Source organism: Anas acuta, chromosome 14 (assembly GCF_963932015.1).
Source record: "Anas acuta chromosome 14, bAnaAcu1.1, whole genome shotgun sequence".
NCBI classification, from domain to species: Eukaryota; Metazoa; Chordata; class Aves; order Anseriformes; family Anatidae; genus Anas; species Anas acuta.
In genome coordinates, this window is record NC_088992.1 from 16,516,693 (window position 1) to 16,543,758 (window position 27,066).

Genomic DNA, 27,066 nt, shown 5'->3' on the forward strand with positions numbered 1-27,066 from the left:
AAACACTCTATTTACCCCCCCTTATTATATAAGCCACCTAAGCACAGATGCCACTGTTGCCGCATCTGCATCCTAACTCTCCAGAGTATCACCAAACACCAAGTTCTGGGTAGCATTTAGCTCTTTTGATATACCTGTATTATTAGCAGTACTTTCATCTGAACATCTCAGTGGTCTACACTAGAGTGTTGCTGGGTAATATTAAAATTGTAACAAGCGTTTAAGATTGTATATGCTGTCATTTCATGTTCCTGTCTTGCACAAGGCTTCAGAGTTTACCAGTACTACATGCACACTTAGTGTCCTAAGGTTTTGAGATCACATCAAAACTGGATCCACTTAAGCAACTGAGTGTTGATATCATGGCTTAATGACTTTTAAAATGTCACTTATAAAGCACTTGACATGCCCTCACCAAAGAAGAGATGAAGAATATCCATGCACAAGCTAACCGTCCAAGCACTCTTCCTTCAGAAGCCTAGTTGGTGTATAATGAACATGATTCCATTTCATTTAAATCTCATTCAATACCTTCGGACCATCTGGATACCTTTAAGCTATAAAAGATCACACAATCATGGTGGCTCTCCCTCTTTCTTCTCTGTCCCTCCTGCTGTTTCCAAGCTGCCTGGGTGGATCTGTGAGGCAAATGGGTGCAACATTTCCAGCTAGAGTGAAAATCTCAGTTGTTTAAGCACAACTGTGAAATCTACAGCAAGTATGTTTGCATACAGTAAGCAGCTTCCCTGCTTCTTGCACACACAGATATACTACCTCAAAATGACAAGGATATTATTTTTTGTTCCTAGCTCATCTCGAGACTTCACAGATCTGCTCCTACTCAATCCTCTTCAAGCAATTCATTTTAACAAGAAAAGTACTTCCCATAGGCCACAATGAATATTTGTTAATAGAAACATTTAGGAAGCAAGTTCAGGTCCAACTTTTTTTAAACCCAAACAGAATCCTGTTGTCAGGAAGATTAAAACCTTCTACTTTCAAAGTGGGCTAATTACTTACAGACATTATTGTGCGTAAGACAAAATCAAAATCTTCTGAAGAGTGGAATCACAGTTTCACCATAACCTTTTCTGCAAATTATGAAGTGTGAAATAGAACACTGAATAAAAATTAAAACAAAAAAACTTTGAGAACAACATGTCAAAATTTAAACAGTGAAAATAAGAAAATAAACTCCTCAGCTGTCATCTGATGGTCTGATGCTTCTATACACTACTCTGATGTGGCAGTATCTTTTCATTTCCATCCTAAGCCAATAAAATCCTGGAAAAAGCCCAGAATATACTGCTCATAAAACTAAAACAACAATAAAATATGAAGTCAGTTTGAATAATGGTTATGTTTTGATTTTTTAAGATTTACTTCATATATGCGCTTGAGAAATTACTATATGAAATCACCACTGAAAACTTCATAGAACAACAAAAAAAGGAAAATAGTTTCAATTTTTCCCCCTTATCAGAAGTACACTTGATCAGAAGTACAACACAAGTACAGTTTCTCATATTACTTTTTTTCCTACTTCATTCTACCTTATACATGGTACTTGTGGTTTTTTGTTTGTTTGTTTTTTCAATAAATGATATGCACACATGGTATTGTGTGGTATTCAAACTTTCAATCACTACAGTAAAAACCACCAATGTGATAAAGGAAAAAAATGAAGCAGCATTAATCATCACTAGTATGTCTAGTGTAGCACTTGTTGATAGATATTGAACCCGAATATCGTTTCTCTGTGAAGCATCGCACAACGCATTCCTATGCGACTTGAATCCTCAAACTGGGTGCTGGAGACCAGCTGTCTTCCAAAGGGAAGGTCTCCAGGAAGAGATGAAGTAAGGAAAGGGAAAGAGTATGGCATTACTCAATTCAACAGCAGGACTCTCCAGGTTCAACCAACCAAAGTACCCCTGTTCCACATATCACCAGGTATAGCTGGGCTATTGATACAGAATTCTTGCTGTATGTTCAGAAAGATTTGCTTTACATAGGCTTTATCTACAAAGAGCTACCAAATCACAGTGTTTAATACTACATGCAAAACGTGCACAGATTACCACATGTACCACATAGTAGAATCTTGAAACATTTCCCTTGTTTTGTAGAAGGTTGAGATTGCTTTCTTTTATTCCTGTTCATTCTTGCCTTACTGCTCAACTCACAGTCACTACTGGTAAAATAAAAGCATTCTTTGATCATCTTTTTTTTGGTCTGACTATTTTAATGAAATGGTTTCACCCCTGAACACTCTCCTTCTCCTCCTAGACATGTTTTTGTTTTTTTCTTCCTGACAAACAAATGCAAAGCAGAAACATTTCAACTGTTTGATATTATATCAGAGTTGAAGTCTCACAGTAAACATTTTATGTTATGTCCCATTCTATCAGTGGTACCATCCATTATGTCTAACAATGGTGCTAATACAAAAAGCGCCAAAGTAACAACCTTCTAGAAAAATAAAGTCACCTATGCTGATGGAAGTATCCACTATTACAGATGTTTACTCTTGTACAACAGTATAATTAATCTGATTTAAATTTATATCAAATGAAGTCCTCCTTGCAGATTTTTTTTGGTCTAATAGTTCAGCACTCACCTATTACTGAAATGTACTCTCAGCTCACATGCTACTTTCCTATTCACCTTTCTCCTACTTGGGATTATGTCTCCTACTTTGGGATTATGTCCATTACACTAGAGGAACTCTCTAGTATATCCCCTACACACTGAATCTGTGGGTGTTCAGAAATAACTCTCTCCACAAAGCTAGCACACAACATCAGAGGAGACCTAATTGACAGTTTACATTTGGATGTATTGCAAAAACATTAATTTACTTAAATCTCACAACACAACAAATCATGCTGTATAATAGTTTGATCACAGATTTTCTCTTAACTATTCACATCACTATGTCTAAAGGAGATCAGCAGATAGAGATTGCAGTAACAGTTGCAAGATCCATTAAGAATTTTGAGCCTAATCAGACTTGTGAAAAATAGAAGTGTTCCTTCTCAAACTGGATCTTCAATAACCTGTTTTGCTACAAATGATGTTAGTGTACCATGTAAAAGAGTGAATTTTAATGGGTGTACATTATTTCAATTTGTCCATAAGTATTTTGAACAAGCTGATATTTTGGGGTTCACACAATTCTAATCTATGATCAAATGAAATCATACTGAATCTAGAAATGCAGAAAATCATCAAAAGCTTTGTGAATAGATTGGTATTGGCACAACATCATATTGTCAGAGCAATTTTTAGAGATTAAGCTAGGCTACTTGGAGATGAACAAAAAATGACAAAATCTATATAATACTGCAAGAAAAGTGAAAGGTTTTGTTGCTTTGTTTTTACCCAATATTATCTCAATATTAAAAAAAAAAAAAAAAAAAAAAGAACACCTTTTGGAGTTCAACTACTGTTTTGTAACAGAATAGTACAACCATACCATGGGAAAAAAGCTTCAAAAGTACTTTAAATATATTCAATGAAGTGCATGCATCATGAGTTCCTTCTAATATTGCTAGGCATAAATGGATAAAACCTCGTACCAAGAAAGGTTCCGTTTTATGCCAGTATCCTGCAGATGTGAAACAACATCAGAAAGTGAATTTCTCTTGAAATACAAATTCTTGTTACTTCCTCTTCAAGATGAATACCTAGCAGGTTATTGATCTGCCTCTGAAGGACACAGCTTTTATTATGTAGGAAACCGCTGCTGGGCACAAGCGTGAGAAATTAATGATGGTTTTGTAAGTGTCCACACCGTGGTGCTGAACCAGTGGGGCAACTGTCAATCTATATGATAATACATCCCAAAACTTCATAAAGTCAGTGATGTGAAAAAACATTGATTTTTGAGCTAACCAGGAGAGCAAGACTAAAAAGTTTACTGAAGTTAACACCTCTGTGTATATGATAGTTGTTCCATACTAGCATGATTTTTTTAAACAATCAAACATAAATGGTTATCATAAGAACCTTGCCAAGTAAAAATGAATTCCACACACTAGTTTGTTTCTTGCATGCTCTTTTATCATGTCCTCCTTTCTTTTATTAACATCATTGTTAGAAAGATTACCTGTTCAAAATGGATTCACTGCACTGTATTTCAAATTACTCAGTAATTCATTTACTCTTTGGAAATTTTTGTCAGGAAGAAAAAACGAAATGCAAGCAAACAGACTCATTCTTTCATCAACATCTGCAACACTATGCAACTAGGTCCTGAGATTAAAATTTCTCAGACAAAAGGTGTGGCATGGTGCTTCCACAGAAGTAGAGACAAACTGCCAATCATCTACAGATACGTGAATTCATGCTGTAGAAATAAATTCTAATTGTTCCATAATGCCAGAATTTAATTAGTCAGTTTTTTATTTTATTTGACATAATGCACAGTGGCCTTATCAAAACTATACTGAAGTCAATGGAAATCATCCTATTTTCTGTGAATGGCACTAATTAATTAACCAGTCAGGTTTTTTTTTCAAAATACTGGCTTCCTTGTATCCACTCATGCTAGTAAAAATACGTTTCCTCTTTGGTTTTGATGAGGAAATATATCCTGCTATGCCTACAGAGAGAAGATATTACTTGAAGATTCTATTTAAATCAGAAAAAAAAAATGTTCTTGCAAACAAAATCAATTGCACTTCTCTGAACTATTTTCAATCAATACAGAAAATGTAACTCAGTTTTCCCTTGTTTGCTTTAACAAGCAGTTGCTTGCACTTCCAGTGCCCATCACAGCCCTGCTTTGCTGAAACTGAGACAACTCTCACTGAACATGGGGAGGAGCCTAAAATAAACATGAAAATATCCTCCTCTAAGCAGAGCAATAGTGTGCAACAAATTACATTTTGTCTTAAGTAATATATGCAGCTGAAAGCTGGTTACACTGGGTAGTATTACCTGCCTGAATAGTTGCTCCAGGGATACAGGGTTAGGGAGATGCCCCGTCACCTTCTCAAAATGGCAAACAACAAACCCTTGAGTTATTAAGCTAAGCTTGCACCTTCATTAGGAGGGAGGACCTTCCCAGGATGCAGAACAAATGGTGGCAAATCCATTCTTAACATTTTTTCCTCTCTAATTTAGTTTAAAAAGATGCGGGCAGAGAAAATTTGCCTAGTAAAAACTTTTAGTAGATTGATATGAAGAACATTAATCAGGACTGTATGCATTTGAAAGGTCAGCTGTCTGCATGGAATTTTTCATCAACCACTGGCTAGGTTTTTTTGTCACCAATGACTCTTGCATAGTGTAAAGTTTCTTTCTTATGAACTTAATAACCTATGCTAAATATAAGTACTTTGCCTCAGTATGATGCATAGGTTTGCTTTCTAAAAGCCCTTCATACTTATCAGTAAGCAAATAACAAATAAATTAAAAAAAATCAAAACCTCATAAAAAAAACACACACAAAATAAATGTGATTGTTACAAATTAGCACCATTGTTACAGCTACTAGCATATTATAGATTAATATTACTTCAAGCTTTCTATAAAAACATGAGAAACTTTTAAAGAAATTTCTTCCTGTTTCTCATCATTAAGTTTAATTTAATGTACTTGGAGCACAAACTTCTGTGAAAGATAATTGCCTGAACAGTAAATTGTATGATAAAGCAATATATATATCAGATTATGTAATATACATGTAAACAGAGTTTCCTGATATCAATGTCAAAAAAAAAAAGAAAAAAAAGAAACAAAAGTGAAATAACCACCTTTAAAGGAACACTCAACTATTTTTCAGTATGATTACATTCTTATGTATGCGCATTAAGAATATATTGAACAAAAGGCCTACCGTTTTCCTCATCTGACTTATTTTCGTTGTCGGAGTCGGTAAGTGTGAGAGCCGAGTTTTCGCGACTTGACAGACCGGAACTTCGCCTGGATTTGATCCCTCTTCCCCACAGCCTGATCGCATGCTCTGGAGACATTCCTCCCTCTGTGTCCGAGTCAGCATCAGAGCCAGTGCTCAAGGAATAGCCTTGGTGGAGTATTCCTATGTCCGAGCAGTAGCCACTTCGATGGGGAGAGGGCTCACAGATTCCTAGCTCTGCAAGGGTGAAGTTTGTTCCTAGAAAGGCAATTACAGAAAACTAAATAATTTAAAATAATTTATAATCTTGGGGATCTGATAAGTTTCAGAATAACAGAACTTTTTAATTTTTCTTAATTATGATGTGTGCTAAGCCTTTGTAATGAATTGCATAGAGAGATCTCTGGTGCAAAGATCTAGCAAGACTTACCGAAAACACACTGAATATACTTGAAATGGATGAAAAACACAAAACAAGGGTAAATTTTAAGTTACTTATGCCTACTATTTTGACCCCAAATAATTTATCGCTTACATATATAAAGTTCATGACAAGTGACAGTAACATGACTTGCTTTACATATCTAACCTTGTATTTGCAGAACCAGAGCCTTAGCTTTGAGGTTTAGCATTTGACTATTCAGAGAGAATCTCTGTTTCTCATGCAAGACATGAGCCTTCTAGAGAGATAGGAATCTTTAGTTCTAACTTTCCTATGGTTTCCTATTTCATAGAAAATGAGTACACATTTGGGAAAAGAGTTCACAGAGCCAAGGATCACTTGAAAGAATGCAAATCTATCAGTGATGAAACAGAAATCTTGTCACCAGTTTTGCATTTTCATACTGTGTGAGATTGGTAGTTTAAATATCTGCTATAGAAATTAAAACATATCTCAATTATTGTAATTGTTTTCTACCTTTATTCATCGTACTTAATAAGAAAGCATACATTAACACCAAAATCAAGAGGTCACTGGGTTTATAGGCAAAACTTTCAGGATCAAAATCAAAACAAGACATTTAGCACTTAATAACAACACAGTGGACAGTCATATGTATTTTGAAGGCACATGGAGTCCCCCAGGGTTGTCAGAAAGTATAGACTTGCTGGTTGATTTCTGCTTATGTATTTGCTTCCTACGTGAATGAACAGGACTGTAAAGAACTGCATGTGGAAATATGCTCTGTCTCTAAGGCTTTCTAGGTTTTTGAAAAGCATAGTGATTTCGGCTTCATTACAATGGGCTGCAAATGAAAAATCAGGACAGAATGAAGTGACTTGCAGTATAGCGTACAATAATTTAATTCACAGTGAAACTACATCTGTAGTCTGAGTTTCTATAATGGTATTTTTATTATGTCCAAAAGTAGTTTATATTTTCCCCTCTTCCCCTATATGTTCACCAGAATGATGCTGCATAATGAAAGTTCATACACTAAGTAAAAAACATACCGAAGTGTCTTCCATTGATAAAGACATATAATCAATTTGGTTATTTACTGAAGTATCACAATTTCTTTCTCAGTTGAGCCAGGACTGGTTCACCTCTTTATGTCAGCCCTCTCTGGTCTCATATCCAGCTGTTGAAGTGCTTTGGATACAGGACGCTTTCATAGATCTACAGAAAGTAAAACTAGGCCCTGCTTAACTTCTTTAGTTATAGCTCATCAGTTAGGGAAGGTGATGGGTTTCTTCTCCTGGAAACCTGAGCTATGTCTTCATCCAGTGATGGCTAGACAGGAACACCGAGCACAAGGAGAGGGAAGGCATGCTTTCCTTCACCCCTGGGTTACCCAGTACATGGGCCAGCAGCAACACAGTGGCCAAAAATTAACACTGACTGGATGCTTCTAGCAAAACAAAGCATTCATTCGCAATATATAAAAATAGTAAAAAAAGGATGTCATTAAAAAAAATGTCAGCTCTTATCAACACCCAATTATACCAAACACTCTTAGTCAGGAGTACATTTTAACTTGCTTTCCAATTTCTAATCCAGTAATCATGAATTCAGTGGTTTATTCATCAGGAATGAACTGAACAGTCCTAAGTATGAGCCTAAGTGCACATCAGTCCAGAGTTTTTTTTTGTTGTTTAAAAGAACCCTGCCATGAAATTTGGAAGAAATAATTATTTTTAAAAGCAAGTGTGAAACTTCATCAGGTGCAATTTCAGTAGAACATATTTAACCAAAATAGCTAATGAGAATCTTGGTTTTGCCATATTAGCAAGCCAAAGTTAGTCAAAAAAAAAAAAAAAGTCACTATCAACCCAAAATATAAAATATTTATAGAAAAGAATGTGAACTGCAACCTACTAGCACTATACTTTCATGCCCACACAGGTAAAGTGCATGCTGACATTAGACACACATCATGAAAGTGAAGCTTTTAAAGTTTTCTTGTGGCATAAATATCTACAAATACACATCAGTTATGAATATATTAGCTTAATTAAGCTGTTTTACATACTCAGTAAAACAATTTAATGATATTCTGTAGAATTTAACAGCCATTAGAAGCCCAGAAAATTTCACTCTGATTAGCATTCTGTATTGGCATAAAAAATCTAACTATAACATCTGATGCAAAAAGTAATCTTTAGAGAAATTCTAACTTCATTTGTCTGAGGAAAATGGTAAAGGCACTGCAAGTGGAAGGTAAATGCAGTAGTCATGGAACTCGTCCATCCATTAGAGCTTTGTTATGTGAGAATCTAACAGCTTCCAGAAACATTGATACAAAAAGTTGAAAACTGACCAACTTTAAATGTAACAGAACTGGATGGGATCAACTCAAGAACAGGAATGGAACCAACCTACTTACTGAGCCTCTGGAGAAGGATATTCCATGCTGCTTCTCAGAAATCTCCTCACAGTCTTACAAAAGAGTATCTCAAGCATACCTACTGTAGACATAAAGTATCCCAGAGAGTCCCCACTCCAGCGAAAAATATTCTTCTCACATGGACTCTGTATTTATACCTATCTATACCTGTGTGTTTGTATATATATATATATATATAAATATATATATATATATATATATATAAATATATATAAATAAATACCTGTATATACAAATAAATATAAATATATACGTGTATATATAAATATATACATATATACAGGTATAGATAGGTATAAATACAGATACATATATATATACACACACCTTCACTTTCATTCATTTTACTTGAAAATCTGATGAAAACGTTAGAGAAGCATTACAATTATGTTCTCTACACCTTTTCTTGATCTGGATTGTGTTCTCCTATGTGTCTAATTTCCCTAAAACCGTTCATATCTCTTGAATAACATATGGACTGCTTTCACTTTGATAATATTTTCTTGCTTGCTCAGCCACAATTGCACATTAAGGGATTCATGGCATTAGTAGACCACTGCTGTAAATTCAGATGGAGGATAAGTTTGGCTCTGGAGGCGCTGATATCATTTCATAGCAGAAAGAATCCTACTATTGCTTTGGAATAAAATATCTTCACACAAACAATAAGAAAATACCAAATCCCTTCCATACTTTCATGCCCAGTGGTGCTGACTGAATACTTCCTGCTGGGATCCTGCTGGCAGCAGGGTCACCACGAACAAGGGCAGCCTTCCTCTCCCCAGTTCCAGTACAAACCACAGCCCCTGGATGCTGGCGCGAGGAAACTCAAACCAAGCCTGACCCAGGGATCCAGTGTCTCCCTCTAGAAGCATCTTCCTCATGACTCCACAAGAAATTAGGAGACCAAGCAAATCAAGACCTCAAAGAACAAAACCCAGGCATTCACAGAGGGAATGTTGTGCATTCACAAAGGGAAACCCAAACCATGAGCTGAAGTGCACTACTAGCAGCCAAAGCAGATAGATGGTTTCTTAGTGTTATATACCGCATGCTGTCTCTGGGGCTTGTGAGTAACTCTTGGGAGCTGAGAGCTTCATTTGTGAAGCAGGGCTGAGACATGAAGCTGGGATCCATTCTTGCACATTGTGAACCTAAAGGTGTTTTCTTTCAAATTCTTGTAGCATCTACTACATCGCTGGTGGCACTAAGTGAAAAGAGCTAAATAACATCTGATCCTTATTGGTTGAAAAGAAAGAAATCTTTCCCTTGAAGACAACACCACCAAAAAAAAAGTTTTTTAAAAAAGTGTTTTTTTTGCCTTTTTGTATGTAACAGAGCTTACTAGCTTCCATTCCCATTCCCTTCATCCCCACCTGCAAAAATCACTAGACCATATCCCTTAAAGAAAGGCAGTTAATACCATCTGCTCCCTTAAGGCATACGTAATCTCTGATGCAAAAATAGATTGGTAGTGTACAGGTTTAGAAGTGTAATATAATGTTGTATACTTCATCATCATGCCCATAATCTACATGCTGCAAGTAGTCTCTCAATAGAATAGAAAAGCTTTGTTTTCCTTTCAATTTATGTATGACTAGTATATCTTTCAAGCTCATTTTCTTTTACAACAATTTACTACATAAGTTATTTAGTATACAAATACTCAATAGAAGTGTGATTAATTCAATGACGTACAATTCTACTTATTCCAGCTAAGACTAAAAAGCATTACCATAAAAGCAAAGGTTATTTTCACCTGACCTCTAGGCAGAGGTCTCATTTGGTTAATTACAAATTATAGGAATTGCCCTTCTGAAGATTAATCTAATCCAGCTGTGATCAGTACAAGATGCCTCAGGGGAAGATATCTGAAACCAGTAATGCAAAGATATGACAAATTCTCCTTCAACACTAGATCAGCAGTTCAAAACTAGGTTAAGTCTAAAATCAAAAGGATAAATATCACTGACATTCTTTGCTACGAAAATCAATTTACAAGAAGATCAGATTTTTGTTTTGTTTTGCTTTTTGCATTTAAGATATTTCATCCTTTGTCAATTTTTTGGCTATCTTAACAGCTACAATGATTTTTGCTGGCATGAGTACCACACTTGAATGCCAATCTGTGGTATATGAAGAGGTCATTCTTTTTAATAAACTCTGATGTTCGCTTCTTAATTTTTTCTCAATTCCGTACACATTCATTCATTATAATGACAGGGAGAACAGATGATTACAAGCTCATTTTTTTATCCACTTATCATATATATTTTTAACATTTACCCTTTTACAGATCTTCCTTATAAGATAAACAACTGCCTTCTTTTTAGTCCTTCTTTGTAATTCACCCATTTCAGTAGCATACTTTTCTCACAATTACAGATCTATCATTATAAGATAAATTCCACCTTTCTGGTGGCTTAAAGATACTTAAATCAGAAGTACATTTTCTATGCAAAATACAGGAATTTCAACCACCTAACCACAATTAATAGCCTCTGTGACTATTGTGATATTTGCAGGAAACATGCCTGGAAAGTTACCTCTGTTAGCATTATTGATATATCCCACTTCTGAAGAAAATGCAAAATCCAACAGAAAATCACATGGGAAAGATAAGGTCTTCTTTTACTGCGATGCCTCCAAGTAGAGGAAATATTCCATGATTCCAGAGGCCAGGTAAGAAAGAGGAGATACTTGCTATACAACTCATCATCCTACAGCAGGTTTATGGGCTTTTTCTCCCCTTTAAAGCATTCACAATGAATATTATACAGTATAAACTGAAGTATTTGCCTGGACTCTTCCTCACTCTGTATCTATTTTCCCCTAATAGCAGTTCTTTGAGAGCATGGAGAACGGGGAATATAAGCTCCTGCAGGACAAACACTGCTTGTCAAACTCTAAAACTACTGGAGAACAGTTTCCTTAGAAATTAGAAAATAATAGCAAACGAGCTATACTTCGTTCTAAGTTTTAAAATCCATAGCTAGTGGCTAACAAATGCAGGGCTACCGACATCCGCCTGTTACTGCCTAAGAAGATTTGTAGAGGACTTATTTTCGTTTAAGGTTATGAAAATTCTGGGTTTGCTAGTCAGGAAAGTTAAACATTTTATCACTACAGCAATGTGAACTTTAACCACTTAATGATGATAAATCTTACTTTCACTGAGCACGTTTGTGACAAAGACACCAGGAAATGCTTTACCAAGAAACATCTGACTACCCTTGAGGTATTGATGCCCATCTCTGAGGGGCTGTCACCCAGACCTTGTGCACACACACACGTAATACCTACTACAATTTAGAAAACATGCACATTGTGAAATTTTGTTAGAATTTCTAACACAGTAGTATTCAGACAACAATTTTTTACATTCAGCAGAAACTGCATGGTTTCCTTAAAAGTGAAACACCTTCTGGCAACCTCAGTCCCTTCTGTAGCAAACTGACTGGCAGCAGCAAACAGAAATCTATATACATATTAAAACACATCGTTTGAATTTGAAATATATTTTCTAGCTGCTCTCATCAATGGCAGCAAAATCCTTTAATTGTCTTTTTTATAATCCTCTTTCTGCCTTGCTTCTTTCTGACTCGGAGATCCCCAAGCCTAATACCACGATACAGATGTTTCTCTTTTTGACAGTAAGTCTGGTGACAGTTATTAATAGAGTAGCTACAACTATGCTAAAAAAAATATTAAGGTTTATAAAACCAGGCATCTAACCAGATTTCACTCTAGCTCACAATATTAAATAATCCTCAGTTCTGCAGTCACATACTATATTTGTAACATACTATATTGTATGTTCAGTGACTGCAGGGTTACTCTCATGTCTTTTATCCTTCCCCATTCAATCTTCATATACCACATAGAGAACACAATATTATTAATTACGTCAATACAATTTTTTGCAGGTGTGCTGAATGTAGTCTCTGAGAACATCTCAAACACTACAAAAGTACCTGCACACCTCCTTGGGAGATGAACTTTTCTTACTCCCATGTAATAGCTTTTAAGCTATGGAAAAAGAGACCAGAGCATGCTCTTCCCAGGGCACACACTAGTTCTGGCAACACTCCACCTAAAACTTACCTACAGCGCAGCCCAGGTTAAAATGCAATTCTACAGGGTAATATTTGACTTTTCAAGGTAGTCATTCAATCACTGTTAACTTCCTAGCTTTTCCAAGCACTGAGGAGGAAGTAAAAGGAGAATAGCTTCACTTACTACAACAGGATGTGTTATTCCTACAGACGTGTCCACTCTGGAGGAGGCAGGAGAGTGCAGGCAATTACATAATTCTTAGGGATATGGTTTAGTGGGGACTGTTAGTGTTAGGTCAGAGGCTGGACTCGATGATCTTGAGGTCTCTTCCAACCTAGAAATTCTGTGATTCTGTGATAAGCGAGTGCTGGGCTCTCCTGTGCTCTGTCTGGGCACACTTCTCTTGCTCATTGCTGAGCAAATGTCAGCAAAAAGAAAGATCAGAGCAGAGCCCCACAGTCGCTGCCTGCCTGCGCTGGGGCCAGGCAGCGAGGCAGCTCCTTGCACACATGCCACCAGCTTTGCAGTCAAACTCCAGAACATTGCAGTGAATTTTTGCAACTGCAGCTAAGATGCATAGACAGATCACAGCGAAAGCTTTTCCAAACTGAGAATGTCTGATTCAAAGGATGGAAATATATTTTTTTTAACCTACAAAATGGTCCCATGATGTTTGCACTTTGAGCACAACAGCGTGTTTTCTCTAACGTCATTCTCAGAACTGGTCAGGTACTCCTCGTCTGCTTTCCAAACAAATCACCTCTAAGTAGACAGAATTCACAGAAAACTTCAGCCTAAACACTTCAATCTACCAAAGATTTGAGATCTTATTATAAGAAATAGTAGATAAAAACAACTATACAAGACACGGTAATATGCATATAAATTCTTATTTTCTCAAAGCAACTATTGTCTCCTCCATTACTCTGCATATTTCTAATGAAATGTAACATCTATCATTTAGAAGGCTATGACTGTTCTGTGATCAAAATCAAAGTAAACACCCACAGGGCTTTCTGGGCTAAACATGCACAATGCATACCTGTGTTTGTGTAAGTATGACCCATGTCCGGGATGGCTTCCTGGGCAACCTCCAGCAGAAGGAGAAAAAATATCTGCTCTGTTTTGGTCTACTCAGTGTCTAGACAGACTATGAGTATGGCCAGTCATTTGACCCAACTGATCTGATTTCCTACATTTTTATTATTTATTTATTTAGTGAAAGTGACAAGAAAACATGAGAAATGTTTGATATTTAAGACTACAACAATATGTTTTTGTTTTTGTTTTTTTACTTTGTGAACAAGACTGGAAATGCTTCCACAGATCTGATAAAAGACATTTTAGCATTCTGAAATTAGTTGTGCCACATTACTCATGTCAAAAAACATTGATAGAACTCCAAAGTTAACACCTGGGCTGTTGTACAGCAGTGAGGACTAGCATAGACGAACTTCCAGATCTTAAAAAGACTGAAAACAACCCACAAAACTTGGGGTGGGGTGGGGTGGGGTGGGGTGGGGTGGGGGTGTGGCACAAATTCTCTTCTTTTCTTCTGTGAAATGGAGCCATCACTTTGCTGTCAAACTGTCATTAACAACTGTCAAAAAGATCCAACTTGCCTCTGCAGTGACAAGTAGTGTATTTGTTGGGATAAAATCTGCACCCATTCCCAGCTGCATATTGTGACACCCCAGCAAGAGCACGGTTATCAATTATGACAATTCCCTTCTTACTATTTTTTCCTTGCACAAAGTAGCAGAGGAAGAACAAAACATGAAGCTTCATGGCAAAACAAACAATGTTCTTAAACTTCCCAACAAAATTCTGTACACTTCCCAGCTCTAGGTTTTTTTTTTTTTGGAAAAAGAAAAAAGAGCTCTAGTTTTCTTCTTCCTCCTATGAAGTGGAATCAGACAACATATTTTCTATTCCCAGTCCAAAATGACTCAACTTATGGAACGGTTTTGTTACATGTCTGTTTCCTTTTTGGAGATCATGAATTTCTAAATAAAATTCACAACAGAAACACCAAAATTATAAAGAATATACTGCATTCATGTTCATAAAGCCACAGCTACCAGAAAGGAACACAGAAAGAACTATTTTCAAATTGCTTTTTCAAGTTAAACAACGTGCACATCAACACCTGACAGTATCTCCTGTTACACAGGCAAAGTATCTTCTAACTAAAGGGATATGAACTATGACTCTACAGAAGATGCAAACTTCAAAAAGGACTGTTTTGAAAACAACATAAAGAGAACGAAGTGCTATGCTAACAGAGAGCAGCTAGCATTCAGTACTTACACTGGCTGTCCGTACTTCAGATGTGCAGTTAGGCTCACATGGCATGAAGATACAGACCATGGCACCCACACAATCTAAAATCTCATTTTCCACTTCTACAAAGGATATTGGTCGTTTGCATTCCTGTCTAGCTCACAAAGACACCAGTCTTCTACTGCAAAAGCCATCTTGTTATGTCAGAAATGAACAGAGAGTTCTCCTTGGTCTCCAGAAAAAAAAAAAGAAAATAAAAAATACTAAAAAAAAAAACAACTCTGTTGTCCATAAATATATAGATATGAGTACCTGTGGATAAGATCACTGTAATCTTCATTGATACATGAATCTGAGTTCAATTATTAGAAAAACCTCTGTGAAAATCTGTAGGAAACTACCAGGGGATAAATTAGGCTGTGATAATTTGCTGAATTCGTGCTAAGCCTTTTTATTTTTATGCTGTTAAATCAAGATTTAAAAAGCAACAAAAAATAAACCACTGTTCATGACTTGATAAATAAATTGTTCTCTCAAGGAACAGTACAAGTCAGAGTAATAAGCTTTCATGCCTTCATAACTGTTTAATTGGGAACTCTGGAAAAACCTGAATCAGCTGTCATCACAGATGAAACCTTAATTGTTTTCTTTTATACCTTGCTTCACAAGTTAGGAACATGGATACTCTATATTTTATGAAGGTCCCCAGGCACATATAAAGATTTCTTAGCACTAGCAGCTGTCAGCTGTTTAGTCACAAGGAGCTTCTTCACTGTAAACATCATGTCACCTAGAAATAGTGGCAATAGAAACTGCATCCTGTACAGTAGAGTAAAAGAAGTTTAAACCATTACTTGGCTCAGAACTTCAGTGTTTACATTCAGAATAATGTTGCTCATAACGGGTTTCAGCAACGCCAAAGATGTCAGCCTTTAACTCTGTTTTTCTAATCCTGCTAGGAGGACAATCGGAACACCGATGTGATGACTTTGAACAGTGACAAAGAAATCCATCTGAAGTAGAATGAAGTATTTCTTTGAAATCTCAAACCCTTTAAATGCAACACCATCTGAATTAAAAAACAAAAAACAACAAAAAAAAAAACACCATGTTAAACAAATCCATATGAACTTCATGCCAAACTTAACAGGCAATGAAATTAAAATCATTTGAGCACTATAATCTTGATAAAAAAACATACATACCAGGTACCAAGGAAAATAGATTAGGTGCTTTGAGACAATATACCTACTACAAAACAGACACAATCACAGTTTCTGGTATTCATCACTTGCATGCATTTTATGAAGAGGTCCAGAAATGTCTTTATTTATTTGATTGAATTATAAATTGCTTTCAGCTTTTCATTTTTAATCCTAGCAAAATAATTAGTTATTTTCACGGCCAGTCAGTTGTGGTGTTATAAATGGAGGAGTTGGCACCAATTCAGATTATTACTGGTCCTGAACTCTGCTACACATGAAATATACACCCTTAATACAGGATTTCTTCTATCTACCAATGACTGTAATTTGTAGACTGAATATACAATTGTGAATGCAGATACTGAACACATCCTGGCCTTTCTGGCATGTACAACGGCTTCAATGTTATAGGCAATAGCATAGGCACAGCAGATCCACCAGTTCCACTGCTGGAACTTACTGGTCTCACCAGGCTTTCTGCAGAGCTGTGCAAGGAAGAAACACGACCTCCTTCCATGCAACTTTTTTCCTTTCCTACAGTGTATTTTCCACACGCACAAAACATGTTTCTGCTCTTATTGTCTTTTTGCTGTTCACCGTATTCCCAAATGCAACATGTTGATTGTAGCCTGTTGCACTTGGGCAACCGTGCTGGCAGTTGCATGCTGTTCCCAAAATTATCCTCCTGACCTGGGAAACATAGCTCTGCTTGGTTACTGCAATCTGTTTCTCTGTTTATTTATTTTTCCATCTAATTTTTTACCCGTTCCAGTGTTTTAGAATTTTAGCTCCTTGTTTTTTAATTTGCATTTAGATTACCCTTTCCCCTGTTCTTCAATGAAGAGAAGTGAAGATTTGTATTATGTGCTAATAAATAGGTTACAGCTTATGTTTTTTCTAACTTTCAGCTGTATGAAACAATGTCTCTGTTTTTATAAAACTCCATTTTAACAACAGGGCTATAGTTATTGCCCTTTTGTTGTCCTTTCCCCTCCATCTTAGTCTTAGATTTGAAGGCCTGCTGGTTTTGACTTTAATTTGGTTAATGACAAAAAGCAGACTCAAACGTGCCAAGCAGTAAAAGTTAAGCTCCAAGCATCACGTCAGCACTGAATTTAGCTGGTAACGTTGAGTGACCTTCTGAAAAGGCAGTATCAAAATAACCCACTTACAAGTATGATTTTGTCAAATAATTTATGTGTGGGAAACTGTTGATCCTGATTTTGAAAACTGATTTTCTCCATTAGGTCGTGATAAAAGGACATGGTTTTGCTCTAATTTATAAATGACAATAAATCAAAAAGCCTATTTAAACTAGTATATATATATTCAACAGAGATTGTAATTACAGTTTTATTTATTGATTGGGAAGGTTTTACAAAGAATTTTTTTTTTTTTCACACCAACTTGAGGTTTTTCCTTTAATTTTACTTCCATGTAGAACACAGATGCAACACAGTGACCAATCTTCTCATTGGTCCCCGTGTCTGGACATTTTTAAAGACAAAAAACGTGAAATAAGAAAAAGAGAAATAAAAACAAATTTTTCAACTGTTAGAGGAATACAAACAAAATCTCAGTGGAGGAATGATTTCCATGTCTCACCTAAATGCTGACTCCTCGTTACAATACCTTTAGTATCACCTATAATTCATTAAATCACAGCTTATCAAAGCACATAGAGAAGGAAATGAAGGAACCATCTATTTAACAGTGTTCCAATCATGACACCTTGAACAGCGTGTTCCCTAGGTGACACAGCTTTCCTCCATGGTCTGCTTTATAGAAAGATGTTGAAGAGCTGAATGTATGTATGCATGCATGTTTTTATATTTGTGTATATATATATATATATATGTATGTATGTTATGTACATGCATAGCACGGTTAATATTTCAGTAACACCTTAAAGCTGTTCTTAGCAGTTCTAACCATTCATGACAACTTAAGTTTTAAAGAAAACAGAGTAAGGTAACTTCAGGATTTGGAGACTGCAAAGATGTTGCAGTTGTGCTTTTGCCTGACTTAGCTACCTCTCTGAACTGCACTGACAAGCAAGGCAAAGGCCAGAGAAGCTCAGCAGAGCTCTCCTTACCATGTTTCAGGTATTACCTCACTCCCAGCAACTCATGCAAGTTATCGCTTTCCCCTTTTGTCTCACATTATTAAGCTTGTGATACATTCCCTTTTCTTAACAGCTTATACTGATGTCTACCTGCTTGTGTCTGAGTTGCATACAAACAGATACTGTTCTTGCTTCTTCTCTTACGCTGGAACAATGGAGTTTCCTATTTGGGACTGAGAGGTCACCAGAGGAGAGGCATTTGTCACAGGCTGCTACATAATTAGTGCAACAGCCCCGAACTTCCTGATGCAGCACACAGCAAACAACAGTAATTGCATCTGAAGTAGATAAAACAAGATGCTGCCTTTATTTTCCTTCTTCTTCCATTTTTTTTTTTTAACTCATCCAAACCACTGTGATCAATAAATGTTTGATAAACACATAAAATTACTATTACTTTAACATTACACAAAAGACGCTGTTACTGCATATTTTTTTCTAGATGTCATGCTTACTGTATTGCTTCTTCCAGAAGGTACATAACTAAGGCTATCAATGAGTAGGTATTCTACCCAAGAACCAGTTGTAATAAACATAGTTTTACTCCCAAACCCTTCTCTTTTGCTTAGCTCTGTATTAAATTTCCCAAGTTTAAAACCAAAACCTTAGTGAGGCATTAACATCAGCAGGTATCACAGTAATCATTTACAAAGAGTCAGACCAAAACCTGTTTCATTTGAAAGAGAGTTACCGTGCAGGTTGCATTATCTGACTATTTTTAACACACGCGTCATCTTACTTTGTAAGAGCCTTTCCTTGCTTCATAAGTGCCTTGCAGATCAGGTGAAACGCACATCTCTCTGATAAAGGTCAAGTATACCTAGGTCTCATCTGATGCCTTTTATTTACTTACTTATTTTGATTTTTTACTTTGCAAATTCAAATTATAGCCATCTTTGGGTTTAATTGAGATTAGATTGGATTGTTCATTCATCCTGTATTAGGATTAATTAGGACCATTTTTAACCTACCAACTATTTGCAAAGAAGGATTTTAGGCTAGTTTGCATATTTGCTTTTCAGCTATATGGGTGTTACAGGTGGTTTTCAACATAAAAACATGCCTCTTGTGTAAAGGAGTATGGTATAGGTATAGGCAGCACTGAAAACTAGTGGTGGATAAATCACCTCTACCCTGCTTAATGGTTACTTCTGAGAGAGCTTGTCCATTCTGCTCCCATTTTCTTTTTCTGTTATGTGAATACGGACAGAAATACCACGGCTGCGGAGTACTGTTGCGCATTTCCTGCCTGTGGCCTTTCAGTCACTGTCTTATCTGAAAAAAATTGTTTTCTTAATTACTGGTGTGACAGAGTGCATCAGCTAAGCTGGCCAGTAGCTTCAGATGGCTTAAGCTACCGTGACAGGCCCTGGATACTTCACAGATTTATCTATCACTTTCAGAATGATGAACCTCTGATTCAGCTAAGCATATTAAAACATGCCAGCACATCTATTTAAATTTCAGATTTTTGGTTCTCAAAGTCATCTTGTTGCTCTATTTTCTTCTTTGTCATCTCCATAATTGGAAAACTATCCTTGATCTAAGTTCTACAAGTTTCCTTTGCCACGGAAATCAAACACAGCAAATGTTTTATGGCACTTATTTTCTCCTTTGGTAGACTTTTTTTTTAATTGGAAATTGGGTAAACGACGTGCGTGGATATGTAATCAAGGGGAAAAACATTCCATTCTACAGTGGGAAAGGTAAAAGAAAGAGTTCCCAATCCAAACCAATGAACAACCCAGATGATTCCAGGAAATCTCTGAGCTGGGAAGTTACAGGAGAAGTCTACAGATAGATAATCAGAAAGGTAGAGTACCAATCAACCATGTTTCTGTAACTCAATGTAGGAAGTCCACAATGCAGGATCTAGAAATCAGTTATTCAAAGTCAACTCTGTTTGCTGTAGAGGGAAAAGATGCTTTTTTTTTTTTTTTTAAGGCGGAAAAATGATCTGCAAAAAATCATTAAATGGCCTAATCATAAGAGGACCTGATAAAAATCAAATGTTGAAGTAATCATATTCCAGTTGATCATTTTTTAAAAATTACTTATATCTAAGAATACGTTTGGAAAATTAGCCTTTAAGTCAAGCTGCTTTTAAAATTAAATGCAGGATAACATGCATGGACACAACATACTATGCATCTTCAGGGAGTACTCACCCAAGTAATGCTTAGGCACACATACTGTGCATGGACCACATACATTCAGAATTTTGCAGTGTGATTTTGCAGGCTGGAGCTCCCCCATAAGCACTGTAGCCTACGTGCTCTCTCTCCCGTGGGACTGGCTGGACTACAGTCACAATCTAGCCACAATTAGTAAAACCTGACTTGAGAGAGAAGGTAGCAGAAAACCCGTGAAACAGTGATGATCAGGCATATGCCCTCCTCTAGCTTACCCACTGGAACTGTATTAAAATGAGAAAAAAACACTGTCATTTTGTTTCCACTTTACCTATCATTGCCTTTTTTATCTTTGACCTATTTAAAATGACTTCCCTCTTCAGAGTTCTACTGCAGGCACAGCACGCAGCAAATGGGTAACACTGCTGAAAAATTATTTCCATTGCAGGGTAATGTCACTGCTATTCTTTTATCACTTCTTTTATCAGCAAATTGCCCTTTTTTGGAGGGGGGAAAGAACACTACAGAAGTCTGCTTTTATGAATGCCCAAAGCCTTCAAAATTAACAGTGAGAACCTTGTGGTCACTGTATACTGCTGTCTTAAGAGCAGATGTGGCACTGTTGAGTTTTGGTATTAAGTACAGTCTAGCTTCTTTTCAGGCAAAGAACTATTTATCTACTTAACACAGAACATAGCCAACTTTTGTAAGTTTCATATATTACATTTATTTCAAAATGCTTGGCATTATTAATCCTTTTTATATTGTTAATATAAAGATTCTGCTTCAAAACCTTAGAAAACCAGAAAGTTTATTTTTTTTCTCTCTTTTTTGCATTGCATGCACTGATGAACTAGCCTGCTCAGCAAGCATTTAACAGATTAGACACTTGAACATGGTTTCAGGCAATGCTCTCTCATGTTTCTGCGTATTGCCTGATAAACACTTCAAAGTAAACCGCTCATAAATATGAAATGAAAAGCCGAGAAGTCGTTATGCACAGCTTTGAGATACAAATCTCTTTATTCCCCTCTGAAGTGCAGTTTGATTGACATAATGAGTCATAGATCCTGTCCAGGGACACACTGCCTTATCCCCTTTTCCTCAGGAGACAAGGAGTCTTTAAAGAAATCCACTTCAGAACTTTCTGACAGACAGCTACAGAAAAGTTCAACACCACACAAATTTACTGTTTTGTATTAATACCTACTTTAACAACTATGACATGTGTCAGAGATTGATTCCAAATCCACCAACAGGCCCTACACACAAAACTTTTCACAGAGGCCAAGGCCTGTGTGCCATGTTACCGCTGACACGGCCACGCAGGCCCTGGACCTGCACAGTGAGGACTGGCCTCGGGGGCAGCGAGGACCCAGTGGCTCATTACCATGCCATGCACAGCTGTAGGTCCCCTTCGGCAGCATGGTGGACAAGTGACCACACCTCTCCCACAACAGCTATTGCTAAGCCTTTGACAAAGAAAGGGCCAAACACTTCTGTTTTTCCTAGGCCTCGTTCCCTCACGCAAGCAGCTCCACGCTGCAGAAACGCCCCTGGCAGGCTGGTAGCACAGACCCTGCTGCTGCCTGACCCTGACCCTTCGCCTTGGGGTGGGGGGAGAGGAGGCAGCCAGGAGACGCTACCACCGGGAGAAGCCTGTGATGCTAAGCCCCTCCTGAGGCGGCACATTTTCCAGGTACAGACCACCTACGGTCACTCCCTGTACTTCACAGGTCTGTGCTGTGAAGGACCTGCAGGCAAAAAGGAAAAGTCATATCATTCAGCCTGAAAAACCTCCAAAATATTAGCTTTGATATTGTTGTTAATAAATGATACCCATTTGAAAACGAGAAAAAACTATGGCACGTGTAATTGTTTGCTATTGCTATTCCCCAAAAAGCCTACCTTTGAGCCATCACAGTGAAACTGCTCATCAGCAGCGCTATAAACAAAATTATGGGGTAATAAATTGCTACCCTACAACATTACATTCACAACCTGCATTTGTAGTATTTGTGAAGGTTTTTAAAATGAATACAATAAATTTCTGTCTAAATTGGGATGCGACTGCTGGCACTTTATTTGCTAGCCATACCGTATGTATTTAATTATGTCTTTACTGGCTTTCATCAATTGCTACTGTATGTAATAACTGCACATGACATATGTAAGATCTACGAGTCACAACTTCACTTCCTTTTGTTGATGGTAGTGTTATTATTAATGTTAGATGAGCCATTCATAAAATTAATAACATAATACATACATTGTTAAGACTTGAAAAAGTAACAGTAAAAATTAGCTTAATCCATGGTGTTCAAAACACACTCAAATTTTTATTTCGCCAATAAAAAATGTAAAGGCTAGTATCTAGAATACAGTGAAACAAAGTGGTAAAATGAAAAAATATTAAAAGAACTGACGTGTTACATGCAAACAATGAAACATTCAGTTCTAGTTTCACAACAGAAGACTGATAACAAGACTTAGAAGTTTAATATGATGAAAAAGCTGCAATATGATATCACTGTGGGTCCACAAAGAGCTCTGCTGTCTCCTCTTTCCCATACAAAATCAATGACACAGATTATCAAGACATTTTTCCCTCTGAAAAATGTATTGTTACAAACTTTTACTATTGCAGATTTTGAAAATTTCAAACACGTTTTCATCCTGCCAACCATACTGACAGACATTCCTCTACTGGAAATCAAAACCTAAGTGAATAAATTAAGAAACAGATACTGTGAGCAGTCTTGTTACTCTGCTGTATGTGATCATTCACATCTCAGAAGTCAATAGCCTGCACTGGCTTTTCTAACCACCAGTAAGCAATATATATTTACATCAAAACATAAATACATCAATTACAGCAAATACTTGGCAAAATGAGAAAGTATTGAAAAAGACAAGAACTAAATCAAAGCTTATGACTATAAACAGGCATTCTTCTGTTTTACAGTTGTTGATAATGGATTGCCCTTTCTATGTAAATCAAAAATCTCTGGCCCAAATTGCAACCGCTTGTAGCAACTTTGAATATTGGAGGGGAATCATTAGGATGCATACAACTAAGGAATTATGGGAAAGCTTCTTGGCACATATCTGAAAAAAAACTGTCATGTACAAGTATTAATTCTTACACATGTATTATTCCAGTGTACTGTTGATAGATCACCACACTGAAAGGCAAATGAGGCATCTGAAATATTCTGAATTACTTAGAAGTCCTCACAAGATCTTCTGCAGCACTGACATTTCATATGCAGCATAACCAATATTAGATGTGTGAGTAAAAATTAATAATTCAAAGAAAACTAGACACTAAAATAAACCATCCTTTTCAATGAAAACTACATCAGAAATCCGTTATTTTTTCTTCTTTTCTTCTGTACACTAGTGTTACATTAAGAGATTATACCTCTATTACTGAGCTTTCATTACAAGGTGTGAAATATTTTGATAGGGCTTCAAGCAGCATTAGGTATTCCGACTAGGTCCAGAAAGCACAGCTGTCAGTCATACCCCTGGCTCTGTCAGTCACTTCAGCACGCAGAAACCAAGCTGTCTCCAGGATAAGTGCTCCTCAGAGATCTGCAGTTGCTGCTTGACCTACAGCTGAAAAGCAAGTGCTTCACTCACTAGATCTATTAGCCCTTTGACTTCATTCATTCACCAGCTAATATAAATACATTGCTGAAGAGAGTGATTAATTCCATTTCTTTAGAGAAAGTGCTAAATTTTTGCAGCCTCTAGTATGCCTATCCACGGAGGCTCCAAAACATTCATATAATTAGTTATTAAGTACAGAATTGCAGTTAAAAAACTAGTAATAGCCAGCAAGTTTTTTTGATTTTTTTTTTATTAGCATCTTCACTCAAAGGACACCCTCCCTGGTTGCAGTATAGCTTCACCCAAAAGAGACACTAAAGTAACATTCATCTGTATCTATCAGTGAGTAGGTATCTCCACACTGGAAGCCTGTAAACAATAGCTCTGTTGTTGCTAATGGAACAAAACTTCTATTGAAGATGACAGCAGTTAGACAGTTTAAAAGAGGGGAACAACCTCCAGAACCCTTATGCATGCACTATTGAATGCAAGTCTTTCCTGCCAGTAAGGCAGGGAACCAACAAATATTTAAAGGGACCTAGGATATCGATATATAACAGGGAATCCTGCAGCCATTCTGACCTAAAAATCTGGGAATCTGACATTTAGAATATCCATGATCCACATAAGCAGGTATGGATGTACCATATATGGTACGAGGACAAAAATACTGAACAATGCAAGTGTCCAGTCTAGAGTATGAAGTTCGATTCCAACTGATTATTTCACTTATACACAGACAGAGAAGATATATAGTCAGTTTTGATTCTGCTTTTTAAACTTAGTAAACAAGACTTATGTTAATCAATTAGAACATTAGCTGGACAAAATGGGGGAAAAAAATCCACAACATATTTTGCAAGCATCAATAGGGATTTCCCTTCTTGCTTGAATCTCATTCTGTGGGGAGAAAAGAAAGAATAGTTTTTCACATGTTATAATCAATTCTAAATTTACATACTGGAACAATTATAACCAGAACAGATCTGCTCATTCGTTCACCTGAATTACCCTAAGCTTCACTAGTTTTCAAGACAGGAAAAAAAAAAAAAAAAAAAAAAAAAAAAAAACACAGAAGAATGCATCAACACCCTCCCCCCTCCGCCCCCAAAGTCTGCAAAATGTCCTTCACTTTTGAAGTCTCTGGCAATACAGGCAGTCACTCTCAAGTGTACACAGAACAGCTGCAGCTTAATTCAGAGAAATGAGCAAGAATATTTTCAACTCTGTAATTTGAAATGCATATGGTTATGAAGAAATATTCCCATTTATAGCATTAGCTAAATTAGCTAAAAATTAGCTAAAATTTTCTAATAGTCAAACAATCAACAATTTTGTATCTCTGACCTTATTTGAAACCTGGCATTAAATTGGAATATGTTCTTGAAGTCACGCTAAAAGTAGTACATCAACATAAGCACTTCTTTGGCTACCATTTTCAACTAAGTGCTGTAAATCTACTCTAGCACTTTCAGCTCAGGAAACAATAATTATTTTTGGATAAAAAATGCTTACTCATATGACCTGCAATGCACAGTTAAGTCTGTGCGATGGTCTACAATAACTTCAGCTTAACAAGACTTGAAGGAGGCCTTAAGAACACTGAAGTGCAGTCATGGAAAGCACGAACCTTACTACGCAGTATGCATTGCACTATGCATTTAGCCCTCTGAGAGGTTTCAGGATTAAAAGACTATAGCTACTACTATTATCATTATTATTAATGAAAAATACACATGTAAAATTAGGTTTTGAACACAATGTTTTATAGTCCCTATTTGTCCCTGTGGACATATGCCATAATGGCTTTAACAGACCTTTAACACTCACAGACTAATTAATCTCTACACTCAGGACTCAGCACTGGGTTTTATTCAGTAAGGAGCAGAAAATAGCATCTGTGGATTGGGCTTGCAAGGTCCACTGCATGAATAAATTGACAGGCTACAGGAAGAGTCAGTATTAAACAGCTCCTCTCCTCCCCTCAGTACTCCTCTAACAGCCTTCACCAGCCACTGAAGCTTCCCTTTGCAAACTTCCTACATACAATTTATTTTTATTTCCTAAAGCGACTCTTTTCAACCTTACAGAGACTCAGTCTTCCAAATACAATGACAATGATAGAAAAAAAAATATTACAGGGACTAGATATCACTTTAAAATATAACTGCATTTCCAACACAACCAAAGTATGCACCAGCAAATTCAGCTTTCCTATGGAGAGCACAAATGAAGCATACAAATTAACAGACCCCAGCAATTCATCAGAAAAACCTTTAGGCTTCCATTTCAAACTCAAATATGCTCTAAATATGGAAAAGCAGAGGGAAAATATTTGATGAAAAGAATGGAGAAGAGAATATACACCATGTCATTTCTTAATAGAATAAGCTCAATCCTTACTCCTGTTAAAATAATTTTAAAGGGATTGTAAAAGAACAAGCATATAGGGGTAAATTTCCCTCATCTCATGCACGTGATACAGGTATAGTCAATATAGTATACTTGCAGTATTGCCTTGCTTTTAGCTATAAAGCCAGGCAACCAGAACACCATCTTCAGTTACAAAAAAAGTGTTAACTGCTTCCTAGTCAAGCTTCAATGATGGAGATTTCAAACAGACAAAATTATTAAGTATTTCAATTGTCTTTTCTAGAATAACTATAGGGAAACCCTGGTAACATTATGAAACTCAAGAGCATATGTTTTACTCTATTAAGCTAACTTTAAGAATAGCAAACTACTTCTTTTATAAATAAAATTATATTAGAAAACAGCCCTTGTGAACTGCAGAACAAAAAGCAGTAACAATGGCAGTACAGCACTCATTGTGGAGTCAAAAATGACTCCTTAGATTGTGGTTTTATCAAGGAAGATCACGATTTACTAACAGTGTATTTCTTACAATAAAGCCTTTATTTTCGCTGTGCCTGCAGCA

General features: G+C 36.6%; 1 protein-coding gene across 12 annotated transcripts in view; it reads right to left on the minus strand.

Moving 5' to 3' along the window:
• The window catches only part of TENM2 (teneurin transmembrane protein 2), a 1,136,432-nt gene that overhangs the window by 463,757 nt on the left and 645,609 nt on the right, over window positions 1-27,066 (minus strand). For all 12 annotated transcript variants that reach the window (XM_068697798.1, XM_068697795.1, XM_068697797.1 and 9 more), the window contains one exon: window positions 5,846-6,121. In XM_068697798.1, the coding sequence (XP_068553899.1) occupies window positions 5,846-6,121 (276 nt within the window). The remainder of the gene's footprint in view (window positions 1-5,845; window positions 6,122-27,066) is intronic.